The 16,213-nt window shown below is 40.9% G+C and overlaps 1 protein-coding gene across 1 annotated transcript in view; it reads left to right on the top strand.

Moving 5' to 3' along the window:
* SMPX (small muscle protein X-linked) overlaps positions 1-16,213 on the top strand; it is a 41,762-nt gene that overhangs the window by 12,231 nt on the left and 13,318 nt on the right. Inside the window, exon 4 of the mRNA XM_059465813.1 lies at positions 353-506. Coding sequence (XP_059321796.1) covers positions 353-493 — 141 coding nt within the window. The 3' untranslated portion in view covers positions 494-506. The remainder of the gene's footprint in view (positions 1-352; positions 507-16,213) is intronic.

Genomic DNA, 16,213 nt, shown 5'->3' with positions numbered 1-16,213 from the left:
AAAGGAATTAGATGATAAAAAATGGTTTTTCTGCTTTTTTATAATTTAAAATATGAAAGATTTAAAGTTGCCTTTAATTCTCCAGTTATTTTCTAGAAATATAATTGCCTGGCATTATAAATTCTAAACCTCATTCCTCTACACTGAGCATCTTCCATTCTTTTAGAATGTTTTTAGACATTGTAGACAACAACCAACAAAATAACTTATCTCTTCATGACTCCACCCCTTTTTCCACTGGGATTGCCTTTAGAATAAAAACATCATTTCCTGTTTTTCAAATAACTGATCTATGCTCATGTTCAAGAGATTGCTATTGCAGCAGGAAGGTCACTGGTGTCCTTTTGTGCAGAATGCTCCTGCTTCAACAGAGGAGGAGAAAGAGAAGAAACTGCTCCCAGGAGCTAAGAAACTTCCAGGTCTTGCTGTCAACTTGTCAGAGATTCAGAACATAAAGAGTGAGCTGAAATATGTCCCCAAAGCTGAACAGTAGCTGGGAGAAGCAGGTGAGTAGAAGAGAGGTTCTCTGCATGGCTCTGGGAGAAGCAGGCTGATCCAGAAAGCTAAGTAAAAAGATGGTTTTTCAACTACTTCAGTGGACCTGGAGTCACACACCATAATTCAAAGGAATATTAGAATATTAGAAAATATTAGAACTCATAACTGGGATTTGCTGTTATTTCAAACACGTTGGAGACTAAATCCAGTGATATATGGCACCCACCAACCCGCCTGAAGTAGTCTGTTCAGCATACTAGGAATTCAGTGCATTTGGAATATCAAAACCACTTTAAAAAGAATGTATTGCTTCATAAGCATAAGTTCCAGTTTTGTAAAATATAGAACTTGTATTTTTACAATATAACTAGAAATTAATGTTTTACAATGCAAATAAATTTATTGCAGTGGTGGACAAGTAGGTCAGTATTTTTAAAAAGCTTCTTTGGAACATTAGTCATTTGATATTAATTTAATTATGTAATTGAAAATTTACATACTAATGGTTCCATGTATTTGACCACACAAACATACCCCATGCTATTTGTGGCACTCCAGGGCTTGCTGTAGTCCAGCACAGGAAGGACATGGACATGTTGGAGTGAATCCAGAGGAGGGGCACAAAGGTGAAGGGAGGGCAGGAGCATCTCTGTGAAATACAGACTGAGAGAGTGAGGTTGTTCTGCCTGGAGAAGAGGAGGCTCTGGGCAGACATCAGACTGTGGCCTTTCAGTACTCAAAGAGGGCTCATAGAAAAAAGGGGACAGAAATTCTGGTAGGTCGTCTTGTCGTAGGATAATGAGTAATGGTTTTAAACTTGAGGGCATTGGATTCAGACTACATATTAGGAAGAAGTTTTTTGCAATGAGTTTGATGAAACACTGGACCGGGTTGCCCAGAGAGGTTGTAAATAAATGCCCCATCCCCACAAACACTGAAGATCAGGCTGGATGAGGCTCTGAGCAACCTGGTCTAGTGAAGATGACTCTACTTATTGCAGAGGGGTTGGACTAGATGATCTTTAAAGATCCCTTCCAGCCCAAAGCACTCTGTGATTCTATGATCATTTTATTTAAAAGGAAATATTCAGTGCCAAGTGAATATTTCCAAAAGGAAGTATTCAGCACTTCAGTGCCAACTTCAGGAAAATTTATATCTGATTTCAAACTAGACCCATAAGCCTTTGTTCTTCTACATTCTGAACCTTATAGAAATTTATGATAACTTCTGTCCATGAAATTATCCTCTGATTTCTTTGAAAAGCCTGAGTCAGTAAAGATGTGTCAGGCACTTACAATGAAAACCCAGATGTACAGAGAAGTTTTAATTCCAAAAAATCCCCACCCTGGCTACAGTAAGAAAAAGATAGTTGTGTCACGTAATACTCACCTGAATTGCTAGTTGTGCATGCTGACTGATAAATCCTTTTTATCCTGAAGAGAGACAGAGGAGTTGAGCAGGAGAAAATCATCTGGAATTTACTGCACAGAAACATAAATGAAAAACAGAGGAAAACAGAAAGCCATGAAAAGGGGTTTTGGGAATGCAGAAATGCTAAGAACCAAGAATATGAAAATAAATTGTGTATAACTTGAGTGCATTACCCCAGTGCATTCTGCATCATTAACATAATTATTTTTTATGTACAGCATAAATATGCCATTTGGAAGGAAAGAGTGTTGAGTTTTTTCTTGCTTTTACCCTGCTGTGTCATAATGTTCCTGATATTTTAAACATGCAACAGAGTCTTTCTCTTCAGGAAACTTGGGGGAGGGGAAAAAACATTTTGTAAAATGTAACATTTTAGTAATTTCAGTAAAGCACTGCCCAGAGAAATACAAATTTTTAATGTGAGGCTTTAAGGAGGTTTTTTCCTATAAGAGATATTCCAACATAAATTTACCCCCATATTTATTCTCAGATGATTGCTATTTTTAACATTTAAAAGTTTTTTAGTAATTACCTTACTGAGAATCTGACAGAAACATTTAGGGCAGGCTCAGATGTTCACTCTAAAGTTTTCTACAGAAACATCAGCCATGTAAAGGGCATCTTGAAAGCAGTGACGTTATTAAGAAGTAATTTCTGTCTCTGTCCTTCTTTTGATGTATTGGTTATCAGGTCCTGACAGGGATATAGATTTCTAGATTTTGGGTAGTGCAGTCACAGATCAGATCTGAAAACTCAGTGTTCACAGGAGCTGCAGGTGCAGTTCTCACTGTAGCCTGTGAGTTTGGATGTTGTGCAAAACTAAGCATGTGCCTGAATTCCACATAAAATTGAGATGTAAATTAATCAGGTGCCACATCCAGCAACCTTGAGTGATACTGAATGTAAGGACTGACCCCTGTAAGAGGAAATTAATCAGATCCAGTGCTTAAGGCCTCCTGCCTGCAGCCTTGTATAAAATGTGATATTGCCAGAGAGCTGTTTTATGATTGATTGTACAAATCTAGAGAAGGTAATCTAAGTCTGCAAGAAATTCACAATCATATATACCTAATACTTTGCTCCATCTACAAGAATGGGTTAGAGATCATACTTTGGATGTGATGGTCTCAAAAGAATGGTGAGCTGACTGGTCAATAGAATATGCCAGTGCAGAGTGTGTACTGATAGATGAGAGTGTTCTTTGGTTTTCACAGTTTGGAAATTAATTCTCTCTTACATCAGTACTATAATCTTCTCAGATATTCACTATTGAGGGATTTCCCTTTGATATTATTTTTTTCTTTCTTGTGGTACTCTGTAGGAAACTCTGTTTCTACTTGAAACAGTTAGAATAACTCCAAATACTCTGGATAATTTCAATTATTCTGTGATCCTATAATATCATGCAATAAAAAAAAATCACAAATACACTTTAACATGCCACAGATATCAAAGCTTTTAGAACCACAGCAGGTATTTCCAACTTTACCTCCTATATTTCATGGTTAGTTTCAATAAATTGTAAGCTGACATGATTAATTTTGTATTAATTTTGATCCATGTTTTCTTGCTCAGTTTAGCATGCAAACCCAGCAGCAAAAATAAGAAACCTACAAAGCATTAGGCTGGTTCATTATTTGCAAACCCATTCCTACATAATTTTCACTTTAGAGTAACTTCTGTTAAATGTCTTTGGTCTTGCTCTTCGCCAAATTAGGAAACATGAATAGACTTGCTAGGATCGTAGTGGTGACTACAACAGTTTGTGGGAGAAATGTAATGAGGGAGATGTCATGAAGCTGAGTCCACTGAAGGTCATCAAGTGCTCCTCAGTTAAGATATTACTGTAGTCATCCCTTATGGGGATCTGGTCTATCATCTATCTATAATTAGCTAATTAGCATAATCTGTCGTAAAGATTTTTTTCTTCCATACCTGTAGATGATGTGTTACATGCAGCTAGTTTTAATATACAATGTGAGTTATGATCAATTTTCCTTTTCTCCATCTACAATTTTTTTCTGCTCTTTTTACACCTGGACATTTCTACATGCACAGGAATGAAGCATATGCAAAATAAAATAGTAGCAAAATATCATACACTAAAAATATATGCTCTATTGAATAAGCAATGGTAGGAAGCAGTTTGTGACAAATGGAGCCTGCTGTGGCTGAGATTTATTGCCAATTGTTGTGATATCTCATGTGATAACTAGCATGGTGATTGTACTTGAAAATGGGACTGAGCACAAACTGGCATTTCCCCTGAGAATATAGATAATGGCAGCCAGTTACTTCTGCAGCTCATGTTCATTCTTCATCCTGCATCCCTTCACCTTTGTGTCCTAAGTGTGGAGGGCTGTGTAAGACATCTTTTATGGTGATGGGCCATGGAATCTAAATGCTGGACTTTGGTTTCAGAGGACCTAAACCTTCAGCTAAAGGGGTCTTGTCCTTTCCTCTTGAAGAAAGCATTCTTAGTGGAAGAACTTCTCAAAAGGCAAAAAGGGAAATTTACTACCTTGAAGTTACAAAACAGACTGTCATGGACATGGGGCAGCACTCCCAGCACTGTATTCTGGTTGTGTTTGGAGAAAGAGATTGTCAGGATCCCCATCACAATGTTGATGAGATGGTTTCTCACCATCTAATGCAGTACTTGCAGACAAATCATTGTCTTTACCTGGAGCTCTACTGGGGAGGGTGGTTTGATTGCAGAAGGTAGTTCTGTTGTCAGGTTACAGAAGCAAGAGAACTCTATTTTGAAGTCTAAAGAACTAGCAAATGCTTTCTAGGGCAGCTTAGCCTTTGCACTATGCAGAGAATTCTGCCCCACATAAAATGAGAAATCTTGTCAGCAGAGCAGCCTCTGAGATTGGCATCACTTGGGGAAAAAAGAAAGGGGGAAAAGCCATAACAGAAGTCCCAGAAGGGAATAAAGGTCTTATATCCATACACACAAGATGGTGTGCTATTAGTTATTCCTTGGTGTTGCTATTAATTATTTACCTTAAAAAATTTGTCTATCAGCCCAGGCTAAAAATGCACATTATAACTTTGCCCCCTAAAGACTTAATTACAGTTTCCTGCTATATATTGCTCTAAAGCTGCCCCTCAGTTGCAGCAGCCATTTACCTCTCCTGGTGTCCCTGCTCTTACACACAATTTAGTGTTTGCATCTTGTCCCTGTGCTCACATGGATCAGAGGGCTACAGTTAAACTGCAGAACAGTCACAAGCAAGGTTATTGCTTTTGTCTCAGAAACACAACAGTGCTTTGCTAGTAGAGGAACTCTGACCTGCTGTGAGCTCTTGAAAGAGCACTGCAGTTTTAGGAATATGTGTTCATTTAATTGAGTCCCAGCAGCCAAAGCTTCTGTGAGAGAAGGGAATCCTGCTTCCAGAGGATGCCAGGGTAGGTCAAGAGATAAAATCTCCTGGAGTGGGAACTATGGGGTGAAGAGGGAAGATGTACATCAAGAATTTCTACAGAACCCTTCTGCCAAAGTGAGAGGGGTCATGGGGAGATCTCCTCGGTGTGCATGAGTGCCTGAAGGCAGGGTGCAAAGAGGACAGAGCCAGGCTCTTCTTGGTGGTGCCCAGTGTCTGGGCATCCCCCAACATACTCGCTACGTGGCCTGTGTTAATTTCAAAGTCTTCTTGTCTTCCTCTATCTATGGTTTCCCAGCATTGTGCTGTTTTAGATTCAGAACTCCCAGACCAGCCGCACTCGAGGGTTTTATGGCCAGCCATCAACTTTGTCAAGTCCCTTCTTCTTGTAAAACTGTCCTAAGAAACTGGGTAGCTGAAGGCTTGTAGGATTTTTTAATAGCATATTTAAAGTTCTTTTGGTTTGTCTTCCAGGTTTTTTGAGTGTACTTAAGATGTGCTTTCAGACTTTAAAATGGAAGAGCTAGAAATTTCTTTTCAAGGAGAAAAATGGAATATCCAGGACATTATTTAGTATCAGAGGAACCGTTGTAATCCTATTACCTCCTTGAGAAAAAAAATCATGTTTCCCAGAGTTTCTGTGAGCAGAACAAAATATTTAGTTGTCATGGTTTAACCCCAGCCAGCCACCAGGTACCACACAGGAGCTCACTCCCCCACCAGTATTGCGGGGAAGAGAATTGGAAGGGTAAAAGTGAGAAAACTTGTGGGTTGAGATAAAAACGTATTAATAGGTAAAGCAAGTATCATGCAAGCAAGCAAAGCAAAACAAGGAATTCATTCACAGCTTCCCAAGGGCTGGCAGGAGCTCAGCCATCTCCTGGAGAGCAGGGCCCCATTGCACACATCAGTGACTTGGGAAGACAAACACCAGCAACACCAGCACTCCAAACATCTCCTCTTCCTCCTTTTTTCCCCCACTATATACTGATCATGATGCCATAGGGTCTGGAATATGGCTTTGGACAACTGGAGTCACCTGTCCCAGCTGTGTCTCCTCCCAGCTTCCCACCAGCATGGATGTAGGAAAAGCAGAAAAGGTCTTGGCTTTCTGCAAGCCCTGCTCAGCAATAACAAAAACACCTCCGTATTATCAGCCCTGTGTTCAGCATAAATCCCAAATTTAGCCCCATAGCAGCCACTGTGAAGAGAATTAACTCCACCCCATCCAAACCAGCCCAATTTCCTGTAACGTGGTTTGCAGCTGTCTGTCCTGGATTGAGTCTCTAGCCCAGCACACATCAGTCCTTTGCAAGTCAAGGAGAAATTTCCTTCTCATTCTCTAGCTGAATTATGGAAGAGGATGGGGAAAACAGACTGGAGAGAGTCTGCTTTCTGGAGGCCTAAGAAAGCTTGAAGGTGTGTGTTAGGAGGTTAATTTTGCCAAGTAAAGAGCAGGGCATATTCTTATAAACCACAAATGCTTCTACATAAACTAGTTAGGAAAAGATTTTGCTTTGTGGTTCTGGAAACTGACTAATAACTTTGAAACAAACACTGAAGACTCAGAAAACATTTTGCTTCAAAGCAAACTACAAGAATAGATGCTTGTATTTTCTTCAAAACAAATATGAAAAAAATAGCCTTTTATTTTCAAACTGTATATTCAAACAGAGATTTTTAAATTATTATTACTGGAGGAGACAAGCATAAAGTAATAACACAGGTTTGAAGAAGTCTGTCCTAATTTTTGGAAGATGAGCATGTTGTTTACTGCTCTATCCACACCATACACAGGAGAGTTTGCAGACATGTGGAGATGAACAGGCCTCTACACAGGGACAGGAGCAATGTCTTCATTGACCCTCTCCTTTGAAACTATAATGCACTTAAAGTAACAAAATATTTCCAATGCTAGCAATGTGGACCCACAAATCTCTGCTCTGTTCTCAAGTGAGAACCATTTCTGGAAGAGTTTTCTTTGAAAGCTGAAAATTTTCATAGCTCACTGCTATTTAATAACTGCTTCCCTGTAGTCATTCTGTTGATTACTTAGTCCTGAACTCTTTTATAAAATAACCCCTCTCTTTCCATTGGTGCTGTTCATGAAAGATTTTCATAAAAAATAAACTTTACACTCAGTTGCCTGAGTGAGATGCAATTTCTGGGGTGACATCCCTCAGAGGAAGCTCAGAAAGGCAGGAGGTCTCATGAGATATTAGATGTTGAGGGATCAGTGAAATGTGAAGAGGGAATACAGTCAACAGTCTTTTTTTGGCTTATCTCTGCTAGATGTGTTAAGACTTAGCCCATGAACTACAGCATCTAACAACAGGTACTACTGGAATGTACTCCTCTTGGAAATCTCAGAGCAGGATATCAGGAATCCCTAAAACTTCAGTTATTTGCCATGTGAACAGGTCCAAGTATTTAGATGAATGTCCTGTGACTTGAAAGGCACCTATTCCAAGTCATATTCATATAAATCCATGCAGAACCAGATGTGACCAGGGAACTGTGGACATGAAAAGCTGGAGAGCAGGAACAAGATCCTACTGATCACTGCTAGATGGGTATGAGCAAGATGAGAGCAATGCTGTTTGTCTCTTCCTGGGAACTGTCCTGCCAGTGTTAGATATGCCTGGAGCAATCAGACACTGCAATGACAGAAATCATCTGAAACACAAAATAATAAGCAATTCCAGTCATTCCCACCTTATACAGTTCAAAATGTGTTCAGCACAAGGTTTTCAATCACTACATCAGAGTGAAAAGGCTAACTGCTTTGGAACACATGAAGTGTGACTTCCCACATTAGTAACAGCTCAGATAGTTTTATCAAATCTACATAAATTGTAGCCAATTAAGTTGACAGTATGATCTGAAATATCTCAGCTCTGATGTGATAATCAAACGAATTTTCTTCTAAATTTAGTGCCTCATCATTTTGTTTTATAGATTTTATTCATTTCATTTGATAGAAGACTACCTAATTATGTTCTCACAGCCTTGTGCTTAAAAACCACATAAATTACTGCATTACTGTACTTTGACATCTCTTGCAGAACTGGCTCTATGTGGCATGAGCCTTGTCCCCCCTGTCCAGGAGCAGGCCATCTACAAGTGTCCCAAGCCCTGCTTTGTACTCAGGACTACATCTGCTTCAGCCACCAAATTGCTCCTGGTGTGCCTTCTTTTAAAAAAATGTAGCTCTTTTAGTGCCAAGGCTACTTCTGTTTCACACTTGTTTGCAAATTTCTTCAGAGAATAACATTTTGTAGTGCTTGAGCTCCCTGTGTGTTAGGGTAGAACACCCTATGTAGGTGGAGCTCACCATGACACTGATCCCAAGATCCATTGTCAACACTGCAGAGGAAATGCTAAGCTTCCAATGTAGCTGGGTTTTGCTGACCCTATCTGCTGCTGGTTTAATCTCCTAATTTCCCTTTGATTTGCCAATGGAATCTCAAATACGCTGTATTTCCATGTGAACAAAGGACACAGCATAAATGAGCGTTTCCCTGCAGAAATATGTATTAGTTTTACTCTCAGTGTTGTTCATAACTTATTTTTCAAATTTGATTTGCTATGGGTTTTAGCTAGCTGAAGGGAGACTCAGCTGAACTAACCTTTACTTCAACTTGGGAACAAGTATAATGCCTGGTTTTCTGTCCTGCCATTTACTGGTCATAACAGTAGGGCTGTATTTGCTTCTGACTGCAATTGGCTGAGGTTCATGTACAGACATGGATTCCATAATAGCAGAATAAAACCCTCAGTCTTGCTCTTCAGAACTCACTCCCCCACCTTGGTAAAGCTGATGTAGCATTGCTTTTAATTTAATAATTCAGCTATTCAATGGATAAAATAAATAAATCGAGTCCTTCAGCTTTTAGCTCTCCTGGGTCTTTGTTCTCATTTATTGCCTTGGAGCACACCTTGTCTTAAAATTGCTGTTCCTCCTGCGTGAATTTGCAGAGCCTTTGAGGGCAGAGCAGAGCAATGTTGGAGCAGTGATGGCAGAGGGCAGGGATGCACTCGGGGAGGGAGGCGCTGGCCGGGATCGCCCCGCTCTCAGCGATGCGGGAACAGGGCTGGGACAAAGGGGCAGCAATGGCTTTTACTGAGGAAACATCAAAGAACAAAAAGCTTCCCCCAAAGCCAAACTGCTCCTGTTCTGAGGGAAGGATGATGACAATAACTGGATATTGCTGTTTCAAAGCTTTGAAACGTGCTTGCTGCCTTTGTACAGAAGATGAAACCAACATGAAGTATGTACTGAAATGGAAGAAAATGGATATGCAAAGACTTGAAAACAAATATTTGAGCTGAAATAGGCAGAATACAGGGAAAATAATACCTTCAGTTTTTCTGTGTTTACAACTCACACTGCTCTTGAGTGCAGTACCTTTCCCAAAGATTGTTAAAGATGGGATACAGTATGTCCTCTGCTAAAATTAATGATCTCAGACCTCCATTAAATACCTAATGAAAGATCCCAAACCTTTTAATTTTGAATTTCTCAATTTCCTTGGTTTTGTGGTTTTGTCTGAAAACACTTAAATTGATCTGTCTCTCCAGGCTTTGAATAGAAGCATTTATTTTTGAAAAATATGTAATATTTCTTTCTTTTAGTTCTCAAGAAAAGAAGAGCTCTCTCTGTCAAGACGAGGCATACTTTCAGTTTTTCAGTCCATTTTGCTGAAAGTGAGTCCAGATGGGTCTGTCACACATGTACCCTTTTTTTAGTTTAAACCCTTAATTAAAACAGTAACGAATAGCATAGTAGTGCAACTCTTTCTGCTTTTTATATGCTTCTGAGTTTTTTATTCTGGAACAGAATCAATATGCTATATATGTGAATAATTACTCTGGGGCAAATTAATTCTGCAGCTAAGTGTTGTCTGTCTCCAGTTACTACAGTTTAACACATTAGCAGACAACACCTGAGCCACGACTGAGCTTGTGAACGCTTCAAAGTCTATCACAAACCACGTTTGTGTTTTGCCTTACATGTGTGGAGAACAAGAACCTGGCCAAACCTGTGTTAATCTTGGCCACAGAACACCACAGCTCACTTGACAAGCAGTCATGGGCCATGTCCAGGTGTGAAGTTATCTGCAGTTGGGTTGAAATTAGGAACACCTAAGGCAGGATGACAAGTAGGGTGTCAGCTTCAATGCCTTGCTTTAATAGACACTATAGAGATGAGTAGAGACTGGCTCTCAGAGAAGCTTGTGCTGACCTGCAGCTAAAAGCCTCATTTTTGAACTAAAGATTAACCATGCTTCAGCAAAGTCAAGTCCTTGGGGCTCCATCTCCAGTGAGATTTTTGGCATCTTAACCATTTCCATCAAGACAAACCCATGGTACAAAAACCATGTGCAATGGCAGAGGAATACCTTGAGCCAATGGAGCCTTAGTTCACATCCCTCAGCAATGTCTGGAACTTTATGAGCAGCACAGGGACCAGATCCATGTTGGGCAGAATTAAGCAGGCAGCTCCAGATGGGCACCCAGGATGGCAGAACAGACCTTGCACTGCTGTTCTGACCTGCCTCAGGGAGACACTTCATCTCTGTGTCCCCCAGTGCTCTCTTGGCCAGGGAGGTGATCCTCTGCAGGATCTACCAGGGGGAACAGCTGCCTGAACTGCAGCTTCTGTAAACACTCACTGCCTCACTGGCTCCCTCACTAAAGAGGGGAGCTGAGTGCCTCAGACCCTGAAAGCAGGCAGGAGTGGAGAGCAGCTGGCCCACGTTATGGCACTGCCTTCTGCCTCAGTTGCAGCATCCCAAGGGATGGATGAAGGCCAGAATTGTCTTCCCCTCCAGGTGCTCTAGCATTGCTCAGGGATAAGTCCTGGCTTCCCCCAACAGGCTGCAAAGAGATGTACAAGGTTACAGAGAGAGGAAAATGGAGGCAGAGACTCCTGTCTCACCCATAGTCTTCAGTGCCTCTGATCACATAGATCCCTTCAGAAACTTTCTGCCCTGCAGAAACCCACACTTCTGCCATCTTGAGAAGATGATTTTGGATGTGCTGTTATGAACCCTTGAAACATTTCTGCAAGCAGCATGGTGAAGCTTATGTGGAAAGCTGTTTAGACATAGCTAACAGAAAAAAATTGAAAACAATCAGATTTTTTCCCCTGGAGCTTCAGCAATGTTCTCAGTAAAGCCAGGAGACATTTCCCGTCACCCTGAATAAAGTGTGAACTGTCTCCTCCAGATATGCTTCAAATTTTTAAAAAAGCAAGTAGAAAAATTTGCAAACATGCAAGAGAAGGGATGTATTGGTGGCCCCTCCCTTCTGCCTTGGCTCCGTGGTTATCACACATACACAGCTAGGAAGCATGAATAAAACAGGTCAGGTCTTTCTTTGCCTCAAAAGGATTAAAACCCACAGTTCTTCCTTACCTGCAGACTCCAGGCTAGCTTGGCAGGGGGACCCTTTCTAGACTTCTAGCTAAAGCTCACCTTCTGTGCAGAAATGAATTAATCTCTAGATAAGCCTGATGTCAGCTTAGCAATGTGGAGCTCAACTGCACTGAGGAAACTTGCTTCCATGTGCCTTAGCCTGTGGATTGCTGTGTACCATGTCTAAAGGATAATTTGTGTAGCAACAACAGCAACAGTCTCCTCAAGCTATGATTTGAGAGAAACCAGGATGGCTGCTGCTGTGTTTTTGTACAGTCTGATGCAATCAAATAGGTGCTGAGGAGGACAGGCTCTGTGGAAAACCACCAAGATTCTGAGTGCTGCTCAGGTTTACATGTCTCCCTGGCACTCAGATGAGCAGGGTTATTTAAACTCAGGTCATTTTAGATGGGCATGAGCACAGTTTGAGATTATGGTGTAGCTGGTTTTGAGGACCACAATTTTGGATTTAAGTACCTGCATCCCATTTGCACCTAAGGCCTCCAGATTGTTGGGGCTGTCCTTTAGCGGTAAGGAGCTCAACCCCAAGGTCACTCAGTGGGAATTGTGCTCATAAATCACTTAAGAGCATGTCAAAATCACACTCCAAATTTGAATCTTCCAATTGCATATTGCTCACTGCTGAGAGTGAATGGGGCTCTGTCTCTGCAGCCAGAGCCAGCAGCTGTGCTGGTACACCTGTGTGAGTGCTCCAGCAGGAGCTGCTGCTCACCTCTGAGAGGAGCCTTTCTGCCAAGCTGAGCTAAAGAAATATTTTCCACAGAAACTGTACATCATGGCCATGCAAATTCAAAACCAAAATATAATTGGTCTCTGGTGCCTGTGTTTTAACAGCAGGTGATTCCTCACAGCTTTTCCTTCTATTTCTCTGTGGAAACATATTCTTTTCCTTTTCAATTTGTATAGTCAAAAAACAATTTTCTATTTTGAAACAGTTCTGTGAGAAAGTTTAGTTCTCCCATATGTCTTCCAGTCAATCCTAATAACTCATTTCTAAATGCTCACTTGTCACAGATTGCAAATCAAGTATTAACACGACAGGCAACATGTTGTAACACTTTCATTTATGTTTTGAAGAAAACTGTCTATTCCTTGGAAAAATATGGGCTTACCTTTGAAACCCTAATAAATGACAAAATTCTATAAACACAACATATATATATATATACTGGTTATATATATATACTGGTTATTGATATGAAAACATGTGTGCTGTAGAGTATTAAAACTGCCCCACTACCTGCAGTATCTTTGAAGAAGTGAGATAATGTGAAGAATTGAGCATATCCTGAACAGACCAGATGTCAGAATGCACAGTTTTCTGATCCAGTCAGTAACATGTCAAGTTAAATTAACAGCCTGTATATGATGTCTTGGCTTTATGCTTTTCCATCTCTGAGGCGATCCTCTGGGTTAGGAGCAAGACGACTGTCAAATTTCCCAAGCTGATTAAGAACTCTCACTTTTCCATGGCAAAGGAGCGATAAAACCTACAATGAGACTTAGATATGCAGAAGAGGTTGGAGAGAATGTGGATTATGTAAAAACTATGTTGGGTTTTGAGTTGGCAATCATTTTCTTACTGCCCTTTCCTTTTTCCTCCCATTTGCTGTATTTTTCAATATATTTTGCTTCATACAAAGTGCTAAGAATTTCAGGAAAAGTATTTGCAAAGTGCCCAGAGACCACTAAGCCTCAATTTAAATGTCTTGAAAATAAAACCAGAGCCAACTTCTGTCTCATCTGTGAGTATATTTGCAGGGATGTGACCATTGTCTCAGGCCCACTCTTTTTACTGCACGTGCCAGAGTTATGTTGAAAGAAAACAGGGGGATGATTAGTACCACAATTAATCATAGTTCAGTTGTGCTGTGATATTATCGGTAGGCATATTAGACGTACACTATATTTATATGGAACAACACACACTCACACGTTATGAATTCTGTGAGAAGCAGCCATATGACCAGGAGAAAGTAGCATTTTTAGAAACTGTAACTAGCACAGAAAGTCAAGTATAGGTTATTTGCAGTACAGACTGGGTAAAGTGGCAGAAGAGGCAGAATTCATGATGAATAAATTGGGTATTGCTGCTCAAATAGAGATAGCTGAGATTTCTTTTGTCTTTCTTGGAGAGAAGCGTCTTCTCAGCGACTTCAAGATCACAAAGTTTGCTGCTAATGCACTGAGAGCAAAGAAAGCAGACAGAGCTTAGGGATGGGGATTGCTTCAGGTTTGGCAGCACTTGGCTGTCCCAGCCCCATCCTGTGACGCTGCCCATCCCTGTTCCTGCAGTGCAGCTCTACTGAGGAGCCACCTGGCTCCACACCAGCCTCACAGTCGAGAAAAAGGAACCTCCCCTGCCTTCAGAGGCCAGCAGGGACCACTAAATGTCACTTCAGCTGACTGGGATCTCTGGGCTCATCTTCTCCTTCAGTAGCAGAGCAGCACACAACACTGGGTGTTACTCTCACAGAGCTTCAGCCTGTCCAAGTGCCCACCAGATCCCTGCAAAGTCCTGAAAGAGCTGATATTACAGCAGAGCTGTGTTCCTTTCCTGAGGTTTCCAAACAAACAGATCCTGGCAAAGCCCTCACTAGTGCTCACCTCTAGGAAGCTTCTGAAGTGGATTCTCTGTGTAACTTCAATTGCAGTTTAGTTTTAAAGTGGGGAGCACATCAGGCAGCAGCAGGGGAGCATCTGCAGGATGATCCCTCTTCCCCAGGGTGGCAGGTCAAGGGGCAGCAGCCCTTTGTTCAAAAAGGGTCTGTACAGGTTACACTGCTGCATTTTTTCCTTTTAACTGCAATAGCAGAAGCAGGTAGGTTGTGCTGCTGCTCTTCTGTGTTTCCCTGGCTACCACAGAAATGTGGTTGTTTTACTTTGCCCAGCCTCTTCTCACTAGTAATAAAGGAACAGTGTGTCCTTCAGCAATCTGAAGTGCTAAGAATGCAAAAGACTCTTTTCTGACAGTCTTTTGTCTTCTTATGCTTCTGAGTTTGCCATTAATAAAGATTGTTTTTTTTTCCCCAAGCACTAATTTTCAAATGAATTGTGGTTTTGTCAGCTCTACTGATATAATTATTTAGTACAGAACACTGCCCAAAGGGTTAATGGTGAATCTAGTTAATTTACACCTTTGATTGTTGGTAGGATGTGGTTTGGGAATTCTTTTTTCTTTTTTGGTGGGGAAAAAAACCCAGGGGAAATAACTGTTACAGCGAGATAAATCCCAGTCAAAATATATCGGTAAATACTGCATCATGGCAGTAACTCTTCAGGGAAACTAGAGGGCAAACTTCTAAAGTACTTAGAGCTCTGTAAACCTGCAATTAGGTATCTCCTCAGCTTCCCGAAGAAACGCTAAGTGCCTCACTCCTTGGGGCTGGCATGTTTAATCAGCTAAATGCTTTCAAAATACTGCCCTGGGAGGGCTCAGGAAGCCTGCTGCATAAAAATAATAGTCATTGCTGTGTGTCAGCAGTCAAGCAGCTCCTATTCTAAGTCTGCTGATTATTATACCCAATATAACTGAGCTGTCTTTTGCCTATCCCTCCATTTGTCTCAAATTTTTGTGCCATGAATTGTCTTATTGTGTACTAGAAATCACTGTGGGCCAAATAGGGGCTTATTATTATTGTTGTTATCTTTATTGTTGTATGTGTGAGTATTGCTTAGCATCTACATGGGGCTTGGCTTCTGACCTATTCATAAAAATTTTTCATTTCCTGTGGGTCAGTCTTTGTGTCTAGGGGAAACTGGGTATACAGCTCATTTTTAGAGCTTGTAGCTGTCAAAATGAATCTTGAAGGGCAGCATTAAAGTGTTTGGCATCACACACCTGAATGAAGGTGCAGATCAATGCAGCAGGAGGCTGAGATGAGGCAGAGGCTGTGGAACCAGTTTGTAAATGCCAAGTTTATGTTATTCTGCAGATTTAGCCCCTGCTCTCAGCTGAACCACAAGGGAGCAGGAATAGCTGGAGTTAAACCATACTATTTACAGTTTTAAAAATTGGATATTTCTCCTCTCACTTAGGAAACTATGTCCAGCAGCTTCTGCATGTTAAAACTGTTGAGCAGGGATTAGGGTTTTTGAGTCTGTCAGACCTGAAATTGCTGACCCTTGGAAGCCCCCAAAGCCAAAGAGCAGCACCAGCCTCCTGGGCAGCTGCTGGGATAAAAGCCTGGCCAGATCAGTCATGCTCAGTGTTCCATGTTGTATCAGGAGAATTGCTGAAAGAAAAATCTTTCCATAAAAAGTTATATTTTCAAATCACAAAACTTTCCCAGTGGAGAAATGTTCCATCAGAAAAATGTTGGACCATTTTGACTCTTGGCGTACTCTAAGGTACAAAAACTGATTGCATTTTAAATAAATTTCAACAGCCTCAGCCCATGCCAACTCTCAAGCAACAAATCAAGCAAACTGGGCTTTTTCTCCAGTAATTATCCA

Source organism: Ammospiza nelsoni, chromosome 2 (assembly GCF_027579445.1).
Source record: "Ammospiza nelsoni isolate bAmmNel1 chromosome 2, bAmmNel1.pri, whole genome shotgun sequence".
Classification (NCBI taxonomy): Eukaryota; Metazoa; Chordata; class Aves; order Passeriformes; family Passerellidae; genus Ammospiza; species Ammospiza nelsoni.
This window is presented reverse-complemented; position numbering and strand designations above follow the sequence as displayed.